The following is a 22587-nucleotide window of genomic DNA, read 5'->3' as shown; positions in this document are numbered from 1 at the left end:
TCTTTAAACCTTTCTAAACAGATTTGTTTCGATGCTTGTGACTTCGATATTGGACTTTAAAAAAGTGATTTATATTAACTTTTGGCAATTTTCCTAGAAACTCTGCCCAGCTGGGGGTGGTTATTGCCTGCAGGCAGCAGCGCTGGCTCTGCAGCCTCCACCGTTGTGCTGGAGACTCACATCTGCACATTTACACCACACCTTGATCTCTGACCACAAACTGCATTCCTACATTCGTTTTCATTTCTGACACAGGAAATGGCATTGCTCACACTTGGTTTACTGTAGATCAGTTTATGGAAGGTGGAGTAATATCAGTCACATGAAAATAGGGAAAGGGGAATCTTCTGAGAATGGGGAACAATTTGGCAATTGTGAGAGGAAGATGGCAGTGGGACGTTAAAGACATTAGATGATTTCTTTAACATCTGAAATCTTTCATTCCCTAGATATTGCTTATGAAGGGCTAGGGTACTTTACAAGGAATAGAAATCCACTGATAAAAAAAACTTTTCTAGCTTGTTTTCCCAAACTTCTTAAATGTAGCCTGCAGAAGCCCTGGAGTTTGCTCATTGCTTATTTCAGAGGATATGACCAGAAACCCTGTCATTGTAACAGCAAATGGAATAAAACTTAACAAGACAGTGAGCTGTGTCTGACAGTACAGGTCAGGATGCAGGATGGTTTCCTCCAGCATAGATAAACAGCAGTGAAGCTTTCCTGGAGGTTTCCTAGGCCTGAATTAAGCCTGGGGTGACTGTTCTTGTCATGAAACATGATTAAAATGGAAAAAAAGAAATAAAAATTTCTGAGTTTTACTCAGCCAGAGCAGGAGTATCCCTTGCACATTGATTTACAGCTGTGGAGTGCCACTTATCAGAATGGTGACTGGAAACATGTGAAAGTCACTTTGTTATTACAATGGTTTTCTACTTCCTCCTGGCAGTCAGCAATTTGTGGAACTAAAACTGTTTCTCTTGGTTTTTATCCGTGCAACAGCTCACAGCGCTGAAGGAAGTATGATAGGGAAACTGTTTTCTAAGAACCCCTCAATGGTAGCTCAGGAAAGTTTTTATTGCCCACATCACACTCACCAGATTAACTTTTACAGCTCTATCCAAAGCTCATGTTCCCAGTTTATGCTTTATTTACGATTAAGTAACAGAACCAAGGAGATGAGGCTGCAGATCTGGAAGCCTTTTGCAAAACTGTGAATGTTTCGTGTTTATGGTCTAGAAAACGAGACATACACTGCTGCGTGGGTACATATGTCTTTGCATGCTAGTAACCTGAAGGAAATTGCATGCATTAAACACTTCAGGCAAATTCTGTACCCAAAGCAGGCGGGCTTGTAGTGAGATGCTGCACTACAGTAGTCGAGAGACTAAAACGTGTTGTCACTTGGCTCCTTCAGGCGGAGCAACTGCTGCTCAGAGCCAGTGTCAGGCAAGGCCCCCACACAGTCAAGGGCTGCTGGACGTCTCCTGTTGATTGCCAGCTTTCGGTGTCACTCCTGTCACCGAAAAGAGCCAGTAACAGTTGCGAAAAGCCGGTAACACCGGCCAACCATCCATACGCCACCCCTACTGTGGCGGCCCCGCGGCGGACAGACGGCACCGCGCATGCGGCGTGCAGCGCCACATCGCCCCGCCGGAAGACGCGAAAGCGCGTCTGGCGACGGCAAGATGGCGGCGCTATTGGCGAGATTCAGCCGGGCTTTCTACCGCTTCCACGCCGCGCGTCCGACCCTGGCCGCCACCGCTGCCCTGCCGCTCCGCTGCCCGGCCGCCCCCCCGGATCCTCCGCGGACCCTCAGTTTCTCGGCGGCCGAGCTGGTGCGGGCCGCGCCGGGTCCGCTGCGGCCCTATCTACACTTGATGCGCCTGCATCAGCCCGCCGGTACGTGCGCGAGGCGGGGCTTGCGTCACGTGGTAGCCGCGGCGACGCGGCGGCCAATGGAGGGCGGGGGCGCCGTCACCATGGCAACGCGGCGGGCGTAGCAACGCGGGGGGCGCGGGATCCGAAGGATGCGGTAACCATGGCGACTCGCATGGCATCCCCGGCGGTGGCGGGGAGCGCGGTTACCACGGCGCTGAGGCGTGCCCGATGGAGGCGTGAGCCTGATCGGTGATGCCCTCTTTCTCTCCTTGCCCGTTCTGACCTCGTTCTGCCTGCAGGGACGTGGCTGCTGTACCTGCCGTGCACCTGGAGCATCGGGCTGGCGGCAGAGCCGGGCTGCCTACCTGACTGGCACATGCTGTCCCTGTTTGGCGCCGGGGCGGTCCTCATGCGTGGGGCTGGCTGCACCATCAACGACCTGTGGGACCGTGACTACGACAAACAGGTGGAGATTTTCCTCCCCCTTTTTCCAGCACGCATGCAATTCATTTGTCTGTGTTTCTTCCTAGGGTCCTGGAAATAATTTTGTTTTGTATAATGCTACTGCATAGGACTGCAGCAATCTACTCAGAGGGTGGTGAGGCCCTGGCACTGCTGCCCAGAGAGGCTGTGGATGCCGCATCCTTGCAGGTGATCGAGGCCTGGTTGGATGGGGCTCTTGGCAGCCTGAGCTGGTGGAGAACAAGCAGCCCACAGCAGGAGTTTGCATTGGGTGGGCTTTAAGGTTCCTTCCAACCCAAACATTTGACAATCCTATGATTTATCACAGAATCACAGAATCACAGAATTGTAGGGGTTGGAAGGGACCTCCAGAGATCATCGAGTCCAACCCCCCTGCCAAAGCAGGTTCCCTACACCAGGTAGCACAGGTAGGCATCCAGGCAGGTCTTGAACGTCTCCAGAGAAGGAGACTCCACCACCTCCCTGGGCAGCCTGTTCCAGTGCTCCGTCACCTCACTGTAAAGAAGTTCTTGCGCACATTTGTGCGGAACTTCCTATGCTGCAGTTTCCAGCCGTTTCCCCTTGTCCTGTCTCCACTCACCACTGAAAAGAGTCCGGCCTCGCCATTCTGCCCCCCACCCCTTAGATATTTATAGACCTGGATCAGGTCCCCTCTCAGTCTCCTTTTCTCAAGGCTGAACAGACCCAGTTCACTCAGCCTTTCCTCATAGGGGAGATGCTCCAGGCCCTTCACCATCTTCGTGGCCCTCCGCTGGACTCTTTCCAAGAGATCCCTGTCTTTTTTGTACTGGGGAGCCCAGAACTGGACGCAGTGCTCCAGATGAGGTCTTACCAGGGCACAGTAGAGGGGGAGGATCACCTCCTTTGACCTGCTGGCCACGCTCTTTTTAATGCACCCCAGTAAGCCATTGGCCTTTTTGGCCACAAGGGCACACTGCTGGCTCATGGCCAACCTGTTGTCCACCAGGACACCCAGGTCCCTTTCCGCAGAGCTCCCCTCCAGCAGGTCATCCCCCAACCTGTACTGGTGCATGCAATTATTCCTCCCCAGATGCAAGACTCTACACTTGCTTAAATTTTACACTTAAATTTACACTTACACTTAAATTTACACTTGCTTAATGATTTATGATTCCATCCTTTTAAAAATATATAAGTATTTATTTGATTATCGTTAATTTCCTCTAGAGAATGACTGCTGAGAGAATCATGCCCAAGTATGAACTTATCCTCTCTGCTATGATATGTTTCTTCCTCCCTTTTGTTCACTAGCGAGAAATTAACAAAAGGCAGTGCCAGGTGCTGACATGTACATGCATGGTGGAAGGGAGTATCCTGGTGAAACTTCACTATTGGTTTATTTTCTTCTCTGATCCTAGGTTTGCCCTGTGATTTTGAATATTGGCCACTGTGAGGTTTTCCTTCCAGCACTGTTCTATCTGTCCTACTGGGGAAGTAATGACTCAATAAAGGTTTTGGGGCATCTTTGGCTAGTTTAGGGTTCAGAGATTATTAACAGCTCCATGTGCCAAGATTTCCCAGGGTGTGCAATCAGTATGCTGGACTTGATATCGTAATTCGTATATTTATGCATTAATCTGATGTGGTTAAATGTAAAGGCTCAAATGTTCCCATAGCAGGTCTTTCTTATATACTTCAGAAGGCAGCCTGCAGAACAAATGTGCTGCAGGCTGAGTCAGTAGCAGGATTGGTTTGTGCTGCTAGTCATGGTTTGGGATTTGGTTTTGATATGAGTGATTTTTTGATAGATGTGTATTTTATTTTTTTCTTTAAATGGATCATGTCATGTCCTAGTTTTGATGTGCAATAGTGTTGGTCACAGCAGTGTAAAGCATGTATTTAAACTGCAAAAACAGTATTTGAAGTTTTAGCAGAAGTTATTTAGGAATAGAGGAAAAACAAATTAAGGGGGTATATATAAGTTCACATTGTTAAGGCATGTGCAAAACACTTGATACCTATTTAGTATGCTGTAGGAAGTTGGCTTCAGAATATGTTGAGTTGTGTATTAACATGATTCTTTCCATGTTTAGGTTGCAAGGACAGCAGGAAGACCCCTGTCATCTGGAGAAATCTCCACTTTTCAGTCCTTTGTTTTCCTTGGTGGACAGCTCAGCCTGGCTCTCTGTGTGCTCCTGTGTCTGAATTACTACAGGTGGCAGACAAGTTATCTTCTGTTGCTTAGAGTTTCCTTCTTTGTCCTTGTTAAGGATGCAAATTGTGAACAGCAAATGTGCTGGGGTCAGAGGGGTTGAAGTCATGGAAGTAGTTCAGTACTTGTAGTTCAGTAGTTCAGCACATGCAATGTCTTGGGATCTTTAGACCAGCAAGCAGTAAGGTTGCTTTGTACTTTTTACAGTATCATCCTGGGAGCAGCCTCCTTGTCTCTTGTGGTCACCTACCCTCTGATGAAGAGAATAACATATTGGCCCCAGTTAGTTCTGGGTGAGTTGGAAACGTTTTCAGTTCCTTCCTTCTGATTTAGCTTTTGGGGAGTTCCCCCATTTAGTTAGTAATTGAGCTTCAGCAATCTGGTTTTATGCAACTATGTGTTAAAATCAGATTACCTTGCAGACAACATTCTGCTGTTCCAGAAGCTTCTTAAGCAATGTATAACACATACAGGAGCTGTGTGCTGTCTCATTTTTTTATTCATAAACAGTCCTGTCTTTTGTAGTGTTGAGATAGAGAATGAATGTTTGGCACTTGAGAAACAGCTCTACTTTAAGGGTTGTCTTTAAACCTTTCTTAAAAATTCATTTGTTCAGTCTTCAGCCTCTACATCAAGTCCTATACTGAAGATGATGACGCTTCCATTTCAGAGTGTGCCACTAACACATCTCCGTGTACCTTGGCCTCTTCACTCCAGCTGCCCTCAGCTTTATCAGCCAGAATTGCCTTTTTCAGCCTGGAAGTGCCACGCTTGGCTGCTGTGAACTCTTTTGTAGTCAATTTTACAGACATTGAAGTGCATTGATGTCAGTGCAGTGGAATAATTTTGAGCAAATGCTTCCTTCGGATAACAAAATCAAATTTAAATGGGGGGAGAGTATGTAGCCGTGCATATTTCTCCTTATATCTCCATAGTATTTAATTTCAAATGATGTCTATTACTTAACCTGACTGAAGCTATGAGCTAGAAAATAGAGATACCAGTATTGTAGAAAAAGCTGCAGGCACACCATATGCTTGAGCAAATGATAACGAATTGTATATATGTAATTCAGACTGCTCCTGGCACCTTTTTTTAACTTTTTTTCCTTTGGTTCTCTTTGTTTTTAGGACTTACGTTTAACTGGGGAGCCCTCCTTGGCTGGTCTGCCATCCAGGGGTCCTGCGACTGGTCCGTGTGCCTGCCCTTATACTTTGCTGGAGTCATGTGGACCCTGGTCTACGACACCATATATGCTCACCAGGTAGAGCAGCAGTGATAAACTTTACAGCTGTGTGTGTGTTTGTTTGCTTAATATACAGCCTTGGTTTCAAGTCATTATGCTAACCTGCTGCAATTCTTCACCCTCAGATGACCACCAAAGGAAGCCCAGCCCTTGGACCTTTTATTGCTTTTTGCTAATGTTTTACATAGCAGACGAAAAGTGGGAAGTGTAAAGTGATTTTCATGCCCCCATGTCTGCACTGCATAAATAAATGTGCAGCTGGCATTAGCTATTGGCTGCTACCCCAGCTCTAAGGACCTACCTTTTAATTGGGATTTTAATTTGGGGACCTACAAATTCACTTAAATAGGGTTCCTATTAACAACAGTTGGAGGCTTTACAAAGGCTCCCCATTTTACTTTTCTTATGAAGTGGCAGTTAGATTATAGATGTTCTATTAATTGACCCTTTCGTTCTAGGATAAGAGGGACGACATCATTATTGGTGTTAAGTCCACAGCATTGAAATTCAAGGAAGATACAAAACAGTGGCTCAGCGGCTTCAGCACAGCAATGGTCTCGGGTTTGTGTGTGGCAGGAATGAACTGTGACCAGACTTTCCCATATTACTCAGCAGTGGCTGCTGTAGGTGCTCACCTAGCACATCAGGTTAGATGGATTCGTTTCTACTTTCTGTTCGTAGATGTTCTTGATAAGGAATCAGAGTGCTTTTCAACCTCTGGCAATTTATCAAGTACATAAAAAACAATTGTCTTGTAAATACCTGTGTAAAAATAATTTAAATCTTTCGACAAAAGCTTGCTTCTCATAAGTAACTTTTACAGACCTCTCTTTTGAAGAGACCTCCAGTGGTCCATAGGCTGTAGAGCACTCATTTTCAATCTGTTTCTAATCATTTCTGCCTCACCTTAAGCTGTGATGTCTTCCTGCTTCTGATAGCAGCTGCAGTTAGATCTACCTCAGTATCATGTATCTATGGTTTTCTCCTCACTACCTTCAGTAGCAAATGTCAATACTATAATTTCTTGATATCTGACAGTTCTAATTCACTGTTGTTTTTACAGCAGAAAAATAGTAAAGTTCTTGTACTTGCACAGGGTTACAAATTTTAATGTATATCAGGAAAAAAAAAAAGAAAATTGAGCCTGCCCATGAAGGAGGCAGATAGGATCTTGTTATCCAAATGACTGCATTCTCCAGTCTTGTGACAAGTTAGTCCTTAGGAAAAGTAATTGCTGGCCTTTGCAGGTGAGTGGTAGTAACATAGCAGTAATACTGTCAACAATCTGAGAGGGGAAGAATGGAATTAATATGAAACTTGCTGTTTTAGGGCCCATTATATGTAAGTGACTCTTTAGCAGGAAAGTTTATGCAGCTCATAGGTACTAAACATATTCGTGGGTTATAAAACTCCTGCAATACTGTGGTCTGTTACCTGTCAGCAACTGCTTTCTGTAGGTATTGTGGAAATTCATGGAGGAAAGCATTCCACTTTTCACTGCAGAGTGGCCTCACATTGCTAGCTGTGGCACAAGTGAAAATTACCTTCCTGCTGAGTGAATTTTATTGGTGAAGGTGCAGGATGTAAGGGGCAAAGACAATAGCTAAGCCATACAAGCATGCCACAAAGTAGCTTTTCATCATAGAATGGCCTGGGTTGAAAAGGACCACAATGATCATCAAATTTCACCCCCCCTGCCATGGACAGGGTCGCCAACCACCAGACCAGGCTGCTCAGACCCACATCCAGCCTGGCTTTGAATGCCTCCAGGGATGGGGCATCCACAACCTCCTTGGCAACCTGTTCCATTGTGTCACCACCCCCTGAGTGAAAAACTTCCTCCTAATATCTAACCTAAACCTTCTCTGTCTCAGTTTAGAACCATTCCCCCTTATCCTATCACTGTCCACCTCGTAAGCAGCCATTCCCCCTCCTGTTTATATGCTCCCTTCAAGTACTGAAAGGCCACAATGAGGTCTCCCTGGAGCCTTCTCTTTCCAAGCTAAACAAGCCCAGTTCCCTCAACCTTTCTTTGTAGGAGAGGTGCTCCAGCCCTCTGATCATCTTAGTAGCCCTCCTAAGGACTATTCTAATATTAGTTCTGCCTAAATTTTCACGTTGTTCAAGACTTCCAAACGCTTGCCTAACAGAGCTTAGAGAGCCTAATAAGCCATGTAAGGGATAGGTTTTCCTTAAGTTACTGAATTTATGCCTGAGAGAAGAGTTTGGGTCACGCTGTTATCAAATTTCTGTGCTGCTGAAGACGACTGAGATGTCTAATTTGCATTGTGTTTCTGAAGGTACATCTTACAGCTTGGCTGCTGTTGGGTTTCACTTAGCCTTCTTGTGTTTTCATTTCTCTGTGCTCAAGTTGCTGACAGGCTTTAAAGGTGTGAATAACACAGGATTCAGAGGTGCAGGCAGCATTTCAGATAGTTTGATGAGAACCTCATCTCTGCCCAGGTGCAGACAGTAGAGGAATGGGTTTGCTAGGGAGGCTTTTATTTCTTTCAGTTGGATGTGCTCTCTCATGACTTCTTGGGTAGTGCAGGGGTGAATTGCACGACTTGAGGTTTTGGGAGGTGTCTCTATGGAATGCTTTCACTTTTGTTGTTTAAGCTTTACTCTCATCATTCTTCCTGTAAAACTTCTGTATCAAGTTTCATTTCTAGCTCTTGTTTTTCAATAACTTTGCTCTTGCTGCACTGTGTGGTTTTTTTCATCTCAAGCTGTGAACAGCTGCCAAGCTGCGCAAGTCTTGCTGTGAGCAGGTGTCCTAGTTCCTCTTTGCAAGGGGGACATAGGTAAAAAGTGAGAAGCAGCTAAGCATTAGCCAGTTGTAGTGTCTGGTGTGGCTGGGCAGGACAGGAGCTCCACAGCTTTCCCTCTCCTACCTTGTTTCTACCATAGCACAGGGTGTGAGCAGGGAAACGGAAGGTGCAGGAATGTACTTTTGCTGTTTTCTTTCTTAAAGTTTCTGTTGAAGAATTAGCTTCCTTCCTGCTGAGGAGAATCTCCGAAGGCTTCTTTACCTGCTCAGACATTTTTACAGATTTTATTATCAAACTGCACACAGGCGTATCTAGACTGCTTGTACTGTGATTCATTGAGAGAGTCCAGGAGTCAGGTCCAAGTAATCCCATCCTCTGCAAGCACAGAGCATTCCTGTTTCTTTTGGGGTTCAGGGTAGGTTTAGAACCTGAGAGGTTTTGAGTTTATGGATCTCTCTGTGACTGTGATATGTCAAATCTTTGTATGTCAGTATAATGCTAACGGTGGTATGTTTATACTGTGCTTTTGCAGATTTACACTTTGGATATAGATAAGCCTGAAGACTGTTGGAAGAAATTTGCTTCAAATCGTACTGTAGGAGTTCTGCTCTTCATAGGGATCATGCTTGGAAATCTCTGGAAAACGAAAAAATCTGAAACTGTAGAAGAGCCTTTAGAAAGCAGGTAGTTGAAATTATTATAGATACTGATGTTTTAATCTGGCTAAAATTAATATAAGATGCCATCCTCTAAGATGGAGTGGAGCATTTTTAACTCCAGATTATTTCTGGTTCTATTTATTTATAGAAATCTGATGAACTTTTTTTTTCTAAAAACAAATAAAACCAACAAAACACAACAAAACCAAGCACATGAAACCATCTTACAATGTAAGCTGTGACTACTCTTGAATGACTTCAACCTCCCTAGTAGTGAGGCTGTTCAGTTGGTCCTATGTAATACAAGGGAACTCCTGGCCTGCTCTCCAGACTATGAGCCCAGCAGTTTGTACAGAACAAGACTGATGTCTCAGTGGCAGGACATGGGAAAATGCAAAGCAGTTCCAGTATGTAAATAAAATCTGTCTGTATGTATTTGGTGTTACGGTTTATTTCACAAGAATTTACATCCCAAGTTGGAGCTTGTTATGTAAAGTATTTTAGAGTAATTTTTGTTCAGAACACTGCATACAGCCCTAGGCCTCTGGCACAAGAGGGATGCAGAGCTATTGGAGCAGGTCCAGAGAAGGGCTATGAAGATGCTCAGAGGGCTGGAGCACCTCTCCTACGAAGAAAGGTTGAGAGAATTGTGTTTGTTTAGCTTTAAAAGCTCCGGGGAGACTTCTTTGTGGTCTTCTCCAGTAATTGACAAGAAGTTTATAAGCTGGAAACAAAATTTTTTACACAGTCCTATAATGACAGTAGAAGGGAGAATGGGGTTTAAACTAAAGGGTGGAAGATTTGGGTTAGATATTAGCAAGAAATTATTTACTTAGAGGGTAGTGAGGCCCTTGCACTGCTGCCCAGGATGCCCCATCCCTGGAAGTGCTCAAGGTCAGGTTGGACAGGGCCCTGGGCAGCCTGAGCCAGTGAGGGCAACCAGCCCACAGCAGGAGGTTGGGGTGGGTAGGCTTTAAGGTTCCCTTCCAATCCAACCATTCTGTGATTCCATGATTTGAATGTGGACTACCAACTTAACAATCAGCAGCTAACACCAGCCAAGTGTACATAAGTAGTGGTTGGCGCTAAGCTACCAACTCGACTTGAGAATTGAATCTTATTTCCTCCTTTCAATTCCAGTTGGTTTACCTTCTGCTTTCTTGTATTTCTACACTTGAGGAAGGAACTTATTTGTAGGAGGAGGCCCGTGAAAAGTGAGAATAGCAACAGCAGGTTAAAACTACAGGGCTCCAAACCGTTCCTAGGTTTCCACTGCTTTATGGTTGGCTGGCTATGCAGTTGGCATGCTGGTTGCCCTTTTCTTTGTCTACCAGCGCCTGCACTGTGGGACTTGCTGTGGAGAGAGCAACGGACACACCTGTTCCAGGAACCTAAAATGCCAGAGCTGACCTCTGTTCACCTGCTGGTGGGTGGTGCACATGCACTTGTCTACCCTGGATCTTAGTTTTAGCTGAGAAGGAATTGTTTTCTTCACTGTCTGGTATGATGCTATGTTTGGTTCTAGGAGGAAAGCAGTGTTGATAACACACTGATAATAGTTAATAGTTAATATGTAAATGTAGTAAATGTTAATAGTTGCTGCTAAGCAGTGCTGTATAGAGCCAAGGCCATTCACAGCAAAGAGCCCCGGGAGCTGGGAGGGAACAGAATTAGGACAGCTGACTTAAACTAGCTGAAGGGATATTCCATAGCATGTGACATCACGTGGAAGGAGAGTTTTGAAAGAGGCAAGCGGGGCGCTGGTGAGCAACTGCTTTTGCATCACTTGTTAATGCATTCACATATACATACACCCACTCATAAGTATTATCCTTTTCCTTTATCTTAAGTAGTTTATCTCAACACACAAGTTCTACTTTGTTTTCCCCAGTTTTCTCCCCCATCTCACTGGGAAGGGATGAGCCAACGACCAAACCACACAGGTAAAACCACCTGCCAGGTTAAACCACAACACCTGGTGACATCAAGTACCTTCTGAACAAATCACAGCGGGTTGTTTGGCCTGACTGCACCAAAAGTTGGAAGAAGTGAGAAGTTCAGGAACCACAACTGTGTCAGCTGAGGGGAGCTTTCTTGATCCTTGATACGGGCTGGTTTAGCAATAGGGAGCAGTAGATTAGTTTAGCAAAAGGGAATTGATGTGTGCTAGTTGCAAAACTTTCAAGTTTAGCTTTCTCTTGGTATGGGAACAGTCTTGTTTTTCTGAACAATCCCCCTTCACTGAAGCACTGAACTCAGAATAGATTACTTTTGTCTTCTACCTGGACCACCAGGTGCAAAGACTTTTTCTTGGGTTTCATTTAAATTGGTTTAAGTGGTAGTGCACTGAGATAGTTGCTCATTATGGCATAACAAGCAATGGGAATTTGCCAAATTGGGGAAAACAGCTGTGGGACAACCAAATGGTACTGTGATAAAGCTGAAAATGAAATAGAGAAGTAGTAGTAAGTGGTCTACAACTATCGTAGGCCCCGACTTGTGCATGTCTCCAGAGGGACATCTGCATATATTAATGACTTATTGGAAAAATAATATGTATGCAAATGCACTGCATATGTATGTCTTAACTGTTTAAATACATAACCTGAAATCCAAGAGTGCATGCTTGATTTGTCAAGCTGCCTGGTACATATTGCGAGGAATAAGAGAATGCTGCTTTCCAACACCACATTGGAGTTAGAAAGTTTTCTTCCCAGATTTTTCCAATGATATCCTTACCTAGGAATTGTAAAGTAGGTTTTCCAGTTGTAAAAATGAAATACAGTAAGTTTCTAAACAATTATGTGACAAATCTGCAGTTTGTAGAGTGTCATCTGAAACATAGGAATAAACTCTAATTCCAATGGGATGTTAGAAGGCAGGCATTCTTTATTCAGTGTGCCAGGCATCTTGGACCAAGCCAAGTGCACACCCACAAAGTCAGAGATATGCTTTATTCACGTGGGAGATGCATATTAATTATATTCCTGAGAAGCAGTTTACATTTTTTGGGAACTCATTAATATGTACTACTGTTGTTCAGGCACGCATGATAGAGCCCTCTGATAGTCCATGATGGCCATTTTTCCCATCTATCATGTTCTTCCTCTTTCCTGACCTTTGACTACTTTTTTTTTGTTAAGTTGGTAGTTCCCATAGCTTGCCTTGCTACAATGAAAGACTATTTGTTCCCAGTTTTGCTAACATAGCATTAAATAATTAGCTTATAAAGTCCTTGTACGTACTAAGTAGATAACAAAGAAATAAACAGAACCTGTACCAAGCAGACAAAGCAAGCATTGTGCATCCAAGGCAAGGAGCCAACACCCATCTCCACCAGGGAACACAGTGCAAACTTCGCTGAGTTAACCTATATCAAGAAAGAGAACTGAATACATTCAACTTCCTATTGAACTTTCATTAGGAAGCACTTATGGGGTAATACAAGAACACAGTAATGTAATTCTGTACAATCAATGAATATACAGATGTTATAGTGTACCAAAGAGCTTAGCTACATAGTTATTACACCAAAGCAGAAAAGAGAGGATACTTACCCATATCCTGGGCTCACTTGTAAAACTCCAGCAACATGAATCACCAGAAGAGATTCCCTCCCCCACAGGGTAGTCAGCTCTTAAATGGGTCTAGGAGAGGTGGAGCCAGGCTTCCGGCAGCACAGGTGAATTGCTTTAACCTGTGCTCCCCTGGCTGACTCTTTTCTCACCTCAGGTGATCAATCACAGGTTCAGGCCATGATTCAGCACACAAATTCGTATTTTTAAGTAAGTGTCTTAATGTTTCTAACAGTACCTTAGGGATTATGGCAAAAGTTACTCGTTGGTTTCTTACATATTAACATGTCTTTAAGCCACTTAGGTTTGAGAAAAGCTCACATTCTGTAGCACCTATGGAAGTCTCGTGCTCCTCCTGCAGCAGCAGGGGTGCCCTGGGGCTAGTGGGTGCAGCTCTGCCCATGGCGTGGCTTGGAGATGGATGGTCTTTAAGGTTCCTTCCACCCCATGCCTCGATGTGTTTCTGTGCTTACCTCAAACACACACGAAATGGCAGTGGAGAGTGGGTTTCACAGTGCCTTTCTTTTTCAGGATGTTGCTGGTAAGGAAAAACAGCACCTCTGCCCACCAAATGTCTGTATGCACGGGGCTGGCAAAGGAAACCTGTCCAGATACCACAAAGTATAAAAGCAAAGTGTAAAAATATGGCTAACACTGCAAGGTGAAGGAAAACAAAGTAATGCCCAAAGCTGTGTGTGCCTCTGTGTATGTTTGTGCACAGCAGGGCACAAATCCTCTCAGGGTGAGGACTCGTGCTTACAGGTGGGAGAAGAGGTGATGTTTAGAAACAGTCCCTGCTTGGATGCTGCGTCTCTCCAAGGCTGTGCTGCACCTCACTCAGCACAGACAGCACTTTGTTACTGCAGAGCTTGGTGGGACCACGAGCAGAGGGAAAGCACGAGTGTCCGCACAGTAGTGGAAAATAGGTGTCTGGTGAGCGGCTGATGGGGGCAAAGCTTCTTCAAAGTGCTTCCAACAAATCTCACCCCGGATGCAGGGAGCAGATAACAGCATGAGTCTGCCCGTCCTGCTGCCTGAAGGCACCTTGGGTCTCCGGGGGAAGAGGTGGATGCAAGACAGGGTGCCTGGCTTTAGGTGGAGCAGCAGCTATGGTTTGACACAGGAACGGCCTGGCCCCGCTGCCATCACGTCCCACTGCTCTGAGTACTGCTGCCACAAGTGTTGCCTTTGCCCCACTGTGCCCTGCTGTCCTCCACAGGTTAGTAGCATGGTGCTGCCGCATGCTCCCCAGCCTGGAAGGAGTCGGATAGCAAGGGAAAATTATGTGTATGAAAGTACATGTGTATTGATTTAAAGAAATTGACGAGTAGGAATTTAACAGCAAAGTTAGTTACCATTAAGCAAGGTATTCTTTATTGGCAGCGCTGGGGTAGCATCAAGATAACTCTCCAAAAATGCTTCCCCAGTTGATTGTCCATAAGCAGGTTATATTTTCACATGTATTACGTACGTAATAGGATGAGAGAGAATTGCACCAGGGGAGATTCAGGTTGGACATTAGGAAATGCTACTTCTCTGCAAGAATGGTCAGGCTGCCCAAAGAGGTGGTGGAATCACCAACCATGAAGGTGTCCAAGGAACATTTAGATGTTGTACTGAGGGACATGGTTTAATGAGAACTATTGGTGGTGATAGGTGGACAGTGGGACTGGATGATCTTGTAGGTCTTTTCCAACCTTGCCAATTCTATGGTATTCACTGCATTCCCAAATTCTTAGCCTATCTACCCCGAATGATTGCCTAACAGATATACCCTTATGTAGCAATCTTCAATGTCATCTAGTGTACTTCCAGCGTTGTAATGGTTCATTGTTAGTCCTTGGGGGTCGTTTACTTCCTCCCAACACTCTTTTTGTCCCAAAGATTGCTGTGGAATGCCAGAGCAATTGGAATAGTCTCTGCACGCACAGATAAGGAAGACAAAGGGAAACTTCTCGCTGTTCACCACGTCATTCCATTGTTGTTTCTTTCGCCTTGTTAAAGTAGACCTGCCTTACAACGTCTTCCTATCTAAAATACTAAATCACAACTATCAACCACAACATCTAAGGACTACTGCAGTATTGCAAGGAAGCATTAACAGAATATTTTGTGTAATTACTTCTTCAAATCACTATTTTCCTACTTTCCCCTGCTCAGCGATTGGCTTAATGCAAAATGTTTGCCACGTCCTACTTGGGGAACGAGGGACGCCGTTAAAAAGTTGCTTTACGGGCAGGCTGCTCCTTGCTTACAGCAAGAAATGTCTGTTGCTGCAGGTGTCGGGGCTCCACGTGCAGGGTCGGCAGCACCGCGGCTGACTATCGGTTTCTGTTCTGGGCTCTGAGTCTACATGCGGGACAGGGAGGAGCTCTGCATTCATTGGGGGAGAAACAAATTTGTTGCAAAACGCCCGCTGCCTGGCATCACTTTCCTCCTCGTCTCCGTCGGTGCACCGAGGTGAGTGCAGCCCCGAGGAGCGGCTCCCGGCGCCTCCAAACGCTACGTGCCCCAGCACGGTGCCAGCAGCTCTGCTTGGCACACCTGGGCTCGGGCGCGGGGCTTCTGCGAGAACGAGCCCTCCTGACTGCTGCCCCCTCCTTTCGCAGCCTGGCTCTCGACGATGGCCGTCCCCACCGTGGTGACCCTGCAGCCCCAGGCGATGGCCAGGACCACCAGCGCCAGCCCTATATGGCAGACGGGGCTGATGGATTGTTTCACCGACTGGAGCGTCTGTGAGTGCCGGGGGGTCGGGCGGGCGGCGGAGGCTGAGAGCGCGCGCCGACGGTGCGTCCCCCTTTGCAGGCTGCTGCGGGCTGTTCTGCTTCCCCTGCTTGGCCTGCACGGTGGCCGGCGACATGAACGAGTGCTGCCTCTGCGGGACCAGCGTAGCCATGAGGACCCTGTACCGCACCCGCTACAACATCCCGGTCAGTGGGGCGCGGGCGGCACGCTCCCTTTTCCCCCTTTTGTCTCTCAGCCCCCCGCACAGCCACGCGGAGGGGCCGCGCTCTGCACCCTTCCTGCCCGCCCCGTAAGTGCGGGCGATGGAAGGACGCGGTGTGTGCTTTTCCCCTCTGCCTCAGACCGAGAAAACAAAAGATAAGTTGCTCTCTCAAGGCCGGTGGTAAGCCATCATTTCTCCCCTTCTGCGTTATCATCACCTGCAGGCAGGACAGCCCGCTGCTCTGCAGTCAGATCACAACAAAGAGATGAGATGTGGAGAGTGACCGGCTCAGCACAGCTTTCTTGGTTCCAAAACGTGTTTTTGGGAAGCCCCGCTCCTAACGCCTGCCTCTCTCTCACAGGGCTCCATCTGCTCTGACTGCTGCATCTCCTCCTGCTGCCTCGTGTGCTCCGTCTGCCAGATCAAGCGGGACATCAATCGGAGGAGAGCAATGGGCATCTTCTGGTCGGTGTGCCCTTTCCTTGTGCCTCACGCCATGGGAGGGTGTATGTGATTGCCTCTTCCTCCTCACTGTCTCTTCTTCTACCCTTGCAGATGCCATAGAGATGACACCGCCTCTGCCTCATGGGAAAGGGGCGCGGAGCCAGCTGTGACTATTGCATGTCTCCCTTTCATTCATGCCCCCAATAAAGAGCAACGTTTGCCTTGCCTCTATGTCTTGTGCAGATGGGTTTTCACCAGGGTTTCCCAATTGTACCTTTCCTAAGCGATATGGGATGCACATGGGGTACTGGTGGACATGTCACCCTGTGTCACATCAGCAGGCTTCCTCATCACTGCGGGAGCAGTGGGGATGTTGTGCAGGCGGGGCGTGTGGACATTGGCCAGGAGGAGCAAAGGTTGGCAGAACCCAGTGCATAAAAGGGATGGGGAGTGGGGCAGAGCAGAACAGCGCCAGGAGCAGGACAGGCGTGTGCAGCTGGAGGGGGATTTGGGGTGAGACTGTGGGACATTGGGGTGAAACAGCACTGCCTGGGCAAGGGAAGGGGTGATGGGTATTCTAGTGGGAGTGGGGTTGTGGCATTGTAGGAGCAGCAGCAGCAATGTTGGGTTCTAACCCTTGCGCTGGGGATGAGAGCACAAAGCAGCCATGCCTTTTATCCCCATTCAGGGCAAGCAGAGCACATGGAACTTTTTGCATGGGACGTTGCAGGGCATTACCATCACTTAATGAAAAACACTTGCAGCTGTAAAGCTGAAGAGAGAGCAAGATGGGGTGAAGAAGGAGTGAAGCTCCTCAAGTGGAGCTGTTTTGGGGCAGATGGGTGTCGGCATAGAGGGAGGAGTGGGTGTCAGGCAGAGGCTGCAGCCTCTTGGCTGGGAAGAATGGGAGCAGGGGAGCTACAGCAGTACTGTGTGGGAGATGGTGGCTGGGTGTGGGTCAGGGAGGAGGACAGAGGAAAAAAGCAAGCTGCCCTGGAGTTGCTGAGGGAGGACACCCCTTCCTTCCTTCCCCACCAGCCTTCCTTCCAGGACACCCTGTGCAAAGCTCCGACCATGGCCACCCGTCACGTGGTGACAATCCAGCCTGGCTTCTCTGCACCCCCACAGCCCAGCAAGTGGCACACGGGGAAGTTGGACTGCATGTCTGACTGCGGTGTCTGTGAGTAGGCATCAGCCCCATATCTTGCGTCCCTCCTGAGGGGATGTTGGTAGTGTTGCTGTGCTCCCCCCTGTCCTGGGTCAGACTGTGAGCTCGGGGCTTCCCTCCATTTCTCACAGGCATCTGTGGAGCCTTCTGTTATCCCTGCCTGGGCTGCCAGGTGGCCAACGCCATGGACGAGTTCTGCCTGTGTGGCGGCAGCGTGGCCATGCGGACGCTGTACCGCACCCGCTACAACATCCCGGTCAGTGGTGGGCTGGGGGGGAAGCGGTGTTGGGTGGCCCTATGGGTGCTCAGCCACGAGGGGTTTTTCACATGATGGCATTTTCTCATCAGGGCTCCATCCTGGGTGACTTCTGCTCGGTGCTGTGCTGCCCCATGTGCTCTCTCTGCCAGTTGAAGAGAGATATTGACTATCGGAAAGAGCAGCGCACCTTCTGGTGAGTGCTCCCTGCCCTGTAGAGCCACCCGGGGTGTTCCAGAGCCCCTTTCCAGCAGGCCCAGTGTGTCCCACCCCTCAACACCACCTTCTCTTGCAGATGCTGCTCCCCTGCCTGTGAAGTCGATGCTGCCCTCTAGGACTGTTTGGTTTGCTGTGGCTTTTCTTTGTTTTTTTTCCCCAGTGATTCCCCCCCCCCCCTTCAGTAACTCAGTCAATAAATAGTGCTTGCCCTCACTTCTGTGTGTGTGTCTGTGTTTATTCACTTGCTGTTCTTTGATTTTATGATGCCTTGGTGTCCTGCTGCAACCTCAGAGAACAGCACGCTGCTTTCTGCTGAGCATTCAGAGCAGCACTGAGCACACCAGGTAGAGACCTTCTCTTGCAGACTTGCACCAGGATGAGACTGCACGAGGACTGCAAAATTTGGTGGGGAAAAAAAGAAACAGGTAATGAAGCAGAAGCTGAGCCAGATGTGGAACCTCAGCTCCCCCCTGCATGCAGCAGCAGGGCCTATGATGGCATGGATGGGGAAGCAGTCGGGACCACAGGATGGCTTCTCATGTCTGCATGAGCTTCATGAGGAACCACAGTGCAGAGTCCACCTGCCCAGAGCCCTCAGATTTGGGGAAAAAACATGTGCTTGTGGGCTGCTTTGCTGCAAAAAGGCATTTGAGCTCAGGGCACGGGAGTTGCCTACACACCAGTGACAGATGAGGACTGTGTCCCCAGCCTGAGCTCCTGCAGCCCTGTCCCTTCTACTCCACACTGCTGAAGGGCCCCTTTGGGGATCCTTTTTCCCCTCCTCTGGGAACAGTGGGGCTGCATGGGTGTTGGCCGTGTGCTGAAAAGGTTTCCCTGCCCATGGGTGTGAGATGGTGGTGACTGCATGTGCAGAGTTCTGCAATACAAAGGGACGCGGAAGCTTTGTTTCTGTTTTTTATTATACTTTGGAAGTGATTACGTATTTACAATGCCTTGTATTTCTGCACGTTTGTATGCATTTACTCAAGGTGGTTCCAGTGTGGCAAAACCAAACTGCTCCCAGGACTGAGGCCAGCTGAAGTCAAAGAAATGTCTTGCTACTGGTGTCACAACACCCAGCATCAGCAGGCACTGGCCACCAGGGTCCCATCTGCCCTGGAGACCTCCTGCGGAGAAGCTCTCATAGCAAATCTGCTCCTGGGTAAATACTGAGTTAATTTTATCCCTTTTCACTATCAATGCATGGGTGGGTTTTAGGATGTGGCTTGGAAGGCGGGAGCTGTTGGAGTAATGTCCTTCCTGCTGGAAGCCAGGAGAAGGCCCCAGGAAGACCTGAGAGTGTCCATTTAGTATCTAAAGGGGGGCTACTGAAGGAAAGGGTCTCTTTGAAAGGACAAAGAGAAACTGTTTCAATCTGTAAGAGGGGATATTGAGACTGGATATAAGGAAGAACTTTTTTACACTAGGGGTGATGAGGCACTGGCACAGGTTGCCCAGAGAGGTGGATAAAGCCCCATTCTTGGAGACATTCAAGGTCAGGCTGGAAAGTCCCTTTCAATTCGGATGATTCTGTGATTTAATGAGATCTCCTTCCTATCTGCTGCTGACAGCTGTTTTCCAGGCAGCCCACTCTGCTCTCACAGATAATTAGTTACCCTAGTTTCTCCATCCTGCACTCAAGGACGCTGCTCTTCCTGCTAAGCTTATCAGGCACGCCGTGGCTCCTGGCTCAGCAGCTGTGTGTCCTTATCACTGTGTTTAATAGGCTGCCTGTGAGACTGCTCCATCCTTTTCCCCTGCAGTCAGGGGCTCAAGAAAGAGTGACTTTCAGGGCCTGATCAGCAGGGCTCTATAGTCACCAGTGCTATACAGCAATTCTGCTTGCTTCTCTGGGAAGACACACAACTAATTATAACTCTGTTCCTGCTTTTTTTCAGCTCTGGACCAGCGCACAGTCCAGCTCATAAACTGTCTGGCTACTGGATGTCCCAGATCGTTTCTTGTTGCTCCTCTTTTTTGAAGGTGCTCTGGTTGTAGAAGCTACAGATGATGGATTCTTCAAGGCCACATACTAGAGTCAGCTTTGGCTAATTCCATCTCCACATAATTGATTCAGGCTCAAAAGTGCTGCACCCAGTCTGCATTCTCAAGCCTGGAAAAGGTAAGGCTTAGATATTTTTCTGAGTCTCGGAAACAAAGAACTGAATCCCACATTTCTAATCACAAAAAGTGTAGGACTTTAGCCTTTCTATGAGCTTCAGAAATGCATGTCTACCTCCAGTTCTGAGCTCCAAAACCGGCCCTCGGTGCTTGTTATGCCCAAAATGTCACACCCTCCATTTTCAAGTTCTGAAAATGAAGAACTCAGCTTTTTTTTTTTTTTTTTTTTTGTCCTGATTGCCCCAAGAGCACATAACTTTTGGCTCCATTTTCATTTACTGAAAATGCAAGGCTTAAACTTTCCTTGTTTTTTAAGCTCCACAAAGGCATGACCAGGCTTTGGTTTCCGAACCCTGAAAACAGCCCAACAAGCTCATTAGAGTCCCCAAAAACGCAGAGCTGACACATTTTGGGGCTGACAGCACAGCACGTGCTTGCTCCCACACTAAGGACTGACTGTGACCCGTGTGCGATGCGGAAGGCCGGGGGCACGCGCGCACACCCTGCCCAAAACGCGGTGCTGGGAATGAGGGGCGGCAGCTTCTCGCAGGGAGGACCCGGCCCGTGCGGCTGTGCGGTGGCGCCGGAGGGGTGAGGGTCGATTTACTTTCATTTATTTCGTTTTATTACAAGCTTTTCTCCACCACCTGCACGACCGCCACCGGCACCCAAACCGCTTCCAAAGCCGCCGGACATACCTAACCCGAGACCCCCGCTCCAGGCTTCAGCCCAAACGGGCTGGACCGACCCCAAGGCCGCTCCGTGGTGCCCCAGGCCCCACTCTCCACCCGACCGAGCTGGCCGGCACGCTCCGCAGCACAACACACGGCCCCACAGCAACGCCCACGGCCAGCCGACTCGGAGCCCAGGTGCCCGTGCAATTTGTGTCTTCTGCTTCTCCCACCCCTCCCCGCCCGCCAATCACAGCCGAGCATAGCGCCGGCATGGCCAATCCCGCCCCGCCTCCCTCCGCTCTGCCCAATCCCAGATTGCAAACCTCTTGGCTCCGCCCCCGAGAGCGGAATCGTTCAGGTGTCATCAGCCCCGGTGCGACGGGGCTGCTTGCGGCGGGCGTGTAGGACTGTGTACCTTTATAAAAGAGCTTCATAGCTAGGTGTTAATGTAAAATAGAAACACGCCAGGCGACGTTTATATGGTCCTATCTAAGTAGAAATTTATTTATACTATCCTAAGTTTAGGGTAGTTTGGTTAGATCGTGGTTGGACTCGATGATCTTTAAGGTGTTTTCCAACCTGAATGATTCTATGATCCTGTGATTCCAAGTACATAAGATATATTTGTAATGCCTATTACAAATGCACATGGATGGATGCAGGAGCAGTAGCTGGCCACGGGGGGGTAGCTGGCAGCCAGTCCCAGGGCAGCCCGATAACACCACGTCCAGGCACGGCCAGCAGCCAATCCTGGCATTTCACATGGGCACAAAACCTGGGCACAAAATGGCGGCACGGTGCCAAAACAAAATGGCTGCCTACAGAGTCCCACAGAGGCAGCGGAGGGCACCTGGCCTTGGTTCAAGTCAAACACGGAGTTTGAAAATGCATTTTATTGAAGGCCAATAAAAAGCACTTCTTACTTACTCTGGGCTTGCATCTTTTTCTTCCTTCTCTGCCAACTTGGCTGCTGCAAGGGAAGGGCAGTGCAAGACCTCAGACACCAGCTGGGAAGAGCAGGACGTAAGAAATCAGTTGAGGTTTAACAAAACCAAGTGTAGAGTCTTGCACCTGGGAAGGAATAACTGCAAGTATGGGTACAGGCTGGGACACGGCCTGCTGGAGATGAGCTCTGCAGAGAGAAACCTGGTGGTCCTGGTGAACAACAGGTTGGCCATGAGCCAGCAGTGCGTGGCATCTTGGATGAGGAAGGTGATCCTCCCCTGCCCTGGTCAGCCCTCTCCAGGAGTGCTGTATCCAGTTCTGGGCTCCCTGGTACAAAAAAGTCAAGGATCTCCTGGAGAGAGAACAGTGGAGGGCCACAAAGATGATAAAGGGCCTAGAGAACCTCTGTGAGGAAAGTAGTCTGTTTAGCTTTGAGAAAAGAAGACTGAGAGGGGATTTAATTAATGTTTATAAATATCTTAAGTGTGGGAGACAAAGGAACATAGCGAACCTCTTTTCAGTGGTCTGTAGGGACAGGACAAGAGGAAATACCCATGAACTGGAGTGCAGCAAGGTCTGCACAAATATACAAAAGAACTTAATGGTGAGGGTGATGAAGCACAGGAATGGGCTGCCCAGAGAAGTTGTGGAGTCTCCTAATCTGTAGATAGGCAAGATCTGTCTGGACGCCTATCTGTGCAGCCTGCTGAAGGGAGCCTGCTTTGGCAGAATGGTTGGACTTGATGATCTCTAAAGGTCCCTTCCAACTCCTACAGACCTGTGACTCTGTGATCTACTCAGATAGGCCATTTCCTCAGTGCCCTCTTCCTCTTAAGGGAGCTCAGGGACATGGCCCTGGTCAGGAACTGAGTGGCAAATAGTATCAGGGTGGAGTTCAAGGAGCAGACCAAGATGATGGGGAAGGTGCTCATGACCAGTCACCAGCTGGATTTATTTGCATTCACCACCGCTCTCCGGGCCCGGCCGTCCAGCCAGTTTCGTACTCATTGAAGAGTACACCTGTCCAA

The 22587-nt window shown here is 48.0% G+C and overlaps 3 protein-coding genes and 1 long non-coding RNA gene across 6 annotated transcripts; 3 read left to right on the top strand and 1 right to left on the bottom strand.

The window, feature by feature from the left end:
- The first annotated feature begins 1528 nt into the window (after positions 1-1528).
- On the top strand, positions 1529-9645 carry COQ2 (coenzyme Q2, polyprenyltransferase). Its single transcript, XM_048942530.1, has 7 exons — positions 1529-1899; positions 2178-2344; positions 4416-4537; positions 4742-4827; positions 5665-5798; positions 6239-6427; positions 9084-9645. The coding sequence occupies exons 1-7, from the start codon at positions 1623-1625 to the stop codon at positions 9237-9239; spliced, it is 1131 nt and encodes a 376-aa protein (XP_048798487.1). The 5' UTR covers positions 1529-1622; the 3' UTR covers positions 9240-9645.
- LOC125692264 (uncharacterized) lies at positions 9077-12825 on the bottom strand. Its single transcript, XR_007376554.1, has 3 exons — positions 12768-12825; positions 12491-12580; positions 9077-9187 (listed from the first exon to the last, which is right to left on the bottom strand). It is a non-coding gene; the product is annotated as an uncharacterized LOC125692264 (long non-coding RNA).
- Positions 12826-15016: 2191 nt separating this feature from the next.
- Positions 15017-16407, top strand: LOC125691883 (placenta-specific gene 8 protein-like). The gene is made up of 5 exons (XM_048941812.1): positions 15017-15245; positions 15395-15520; positions 15591-15715; positions 16094-16197; positions 16288-16407. Coding segments are annotated over exons 2-5 (342 nt in total). The 5' UTR covers positions 15017-15245; positions 15395-15408; the 3' UTR covers positions 16289-16407.
- On the top strand, positions 16371-17977 carry LOC125691882 (placenta-specific gene 8 protein-like). 3 transcript variants are annotated; one of them, XM_048941810.1, is made up of 5 exons: positions 16371-16592; positions 17215-17356; positions 17476-17600; positions 17693-17796; positions 17896-17977. In XM_048941810.1, coding segments are annotated over exons 1-5 (594 nt in total). In that variant the 3' UTR covers positions 17897-17977. The 3 variants fall into 3 exon arrangements, with proteins under 3 accessions (XP_048797767.1, XP_048797768.1, XP_048797766.1); XM_048941811.1 differs by having other exon boundaries at positions 16517-16689; XM_048941809.1 differs by having other exon boundaries at positions 16517-17356.
- The last annotated feature ends 4610 nt before the right edge of the window (positions 17978-22587 follow it).

This window comes from Lagopus muta, chromosome 4 (genome assembly GCF_023343835.1).
Source record: "Lagopus muta isolate bLagMut1 chromosome 4, bLagMut1 primary, whole genome shotgun sequence".
Lineage (NCBI taxonomy): Eukaryota > Metazoa > Chordata > Aves > Galliformes > Phasianidae > Lagopus > Lagopus muta.
The sequence above is the reverse complement of the archived record's forward strand: the minus strand, read 5'-3'. Positions and strand labels throughout refer to the sequence as shown.

Coding starts and splice junctions, on each gene's coding strand:
- COQ2 (XM_048942530.1), top strand. CDS start 1,623: ATGCGGCGTGCAGCGCCACATCGCCCCGCCGGAAGACGCGAAAGCGCG. Junction 2,345..4,415: donor ACCGTGACTACGACAAACAG/GTGGAGATTTTC, acceptor TTCCATGTTTAG/GTTGCAAGGACAGCAGGAAG. Junction 4,828..5,664: donor TTGGCCCCAGTTAGTTCTGG/GTGAGTTGGAAA, acceptor CTTTGTTTTTAG/GACTTACGTTTAACTGGGGA.
- LOC125691883 (XM_048941812.1), top strand. CDS start 15,409: ATGGCCGTCCCCACCGTGGTGACCCTGCAGCCCCAGGCGATGGCCAGG. Junction 15,521..15,590: donor TTTCACCGACTGGAGCGTCT/GTGAGTGCCGGG, acceptor CCCCCTTTGCAG/GCTGCTGCGGGCTGTTCTGC. Junction 15,716..16,093: donor GCACCCGCTACAACATCCCG/GTCAGTGGGGCG, acceptor TCTCTCTCACAG/GGCTCCATCTGCTCTGACTG.
- LOC125691882 (XM_048941809.1), top strand. CDS start 16,825: ATGAGAGCACAAAGCAGCCATGCCTTTTATCCCCATTCAGGGCAAGCA. Junction 17,357..17,475: donor CATGTCTGACTGCGGTGTCT/GTGAGTAGGCAT, acceptor CATTTCTCACAG/GCATCTGTGGAGCCTTCTGT. Junction 17,601..17,692: donor GCACCCGCTACAACATCCCG/GTCAGTGGTGGG, acceptor TTTTCTCATCAG/GGCTCCATCCTGGGTGACTT.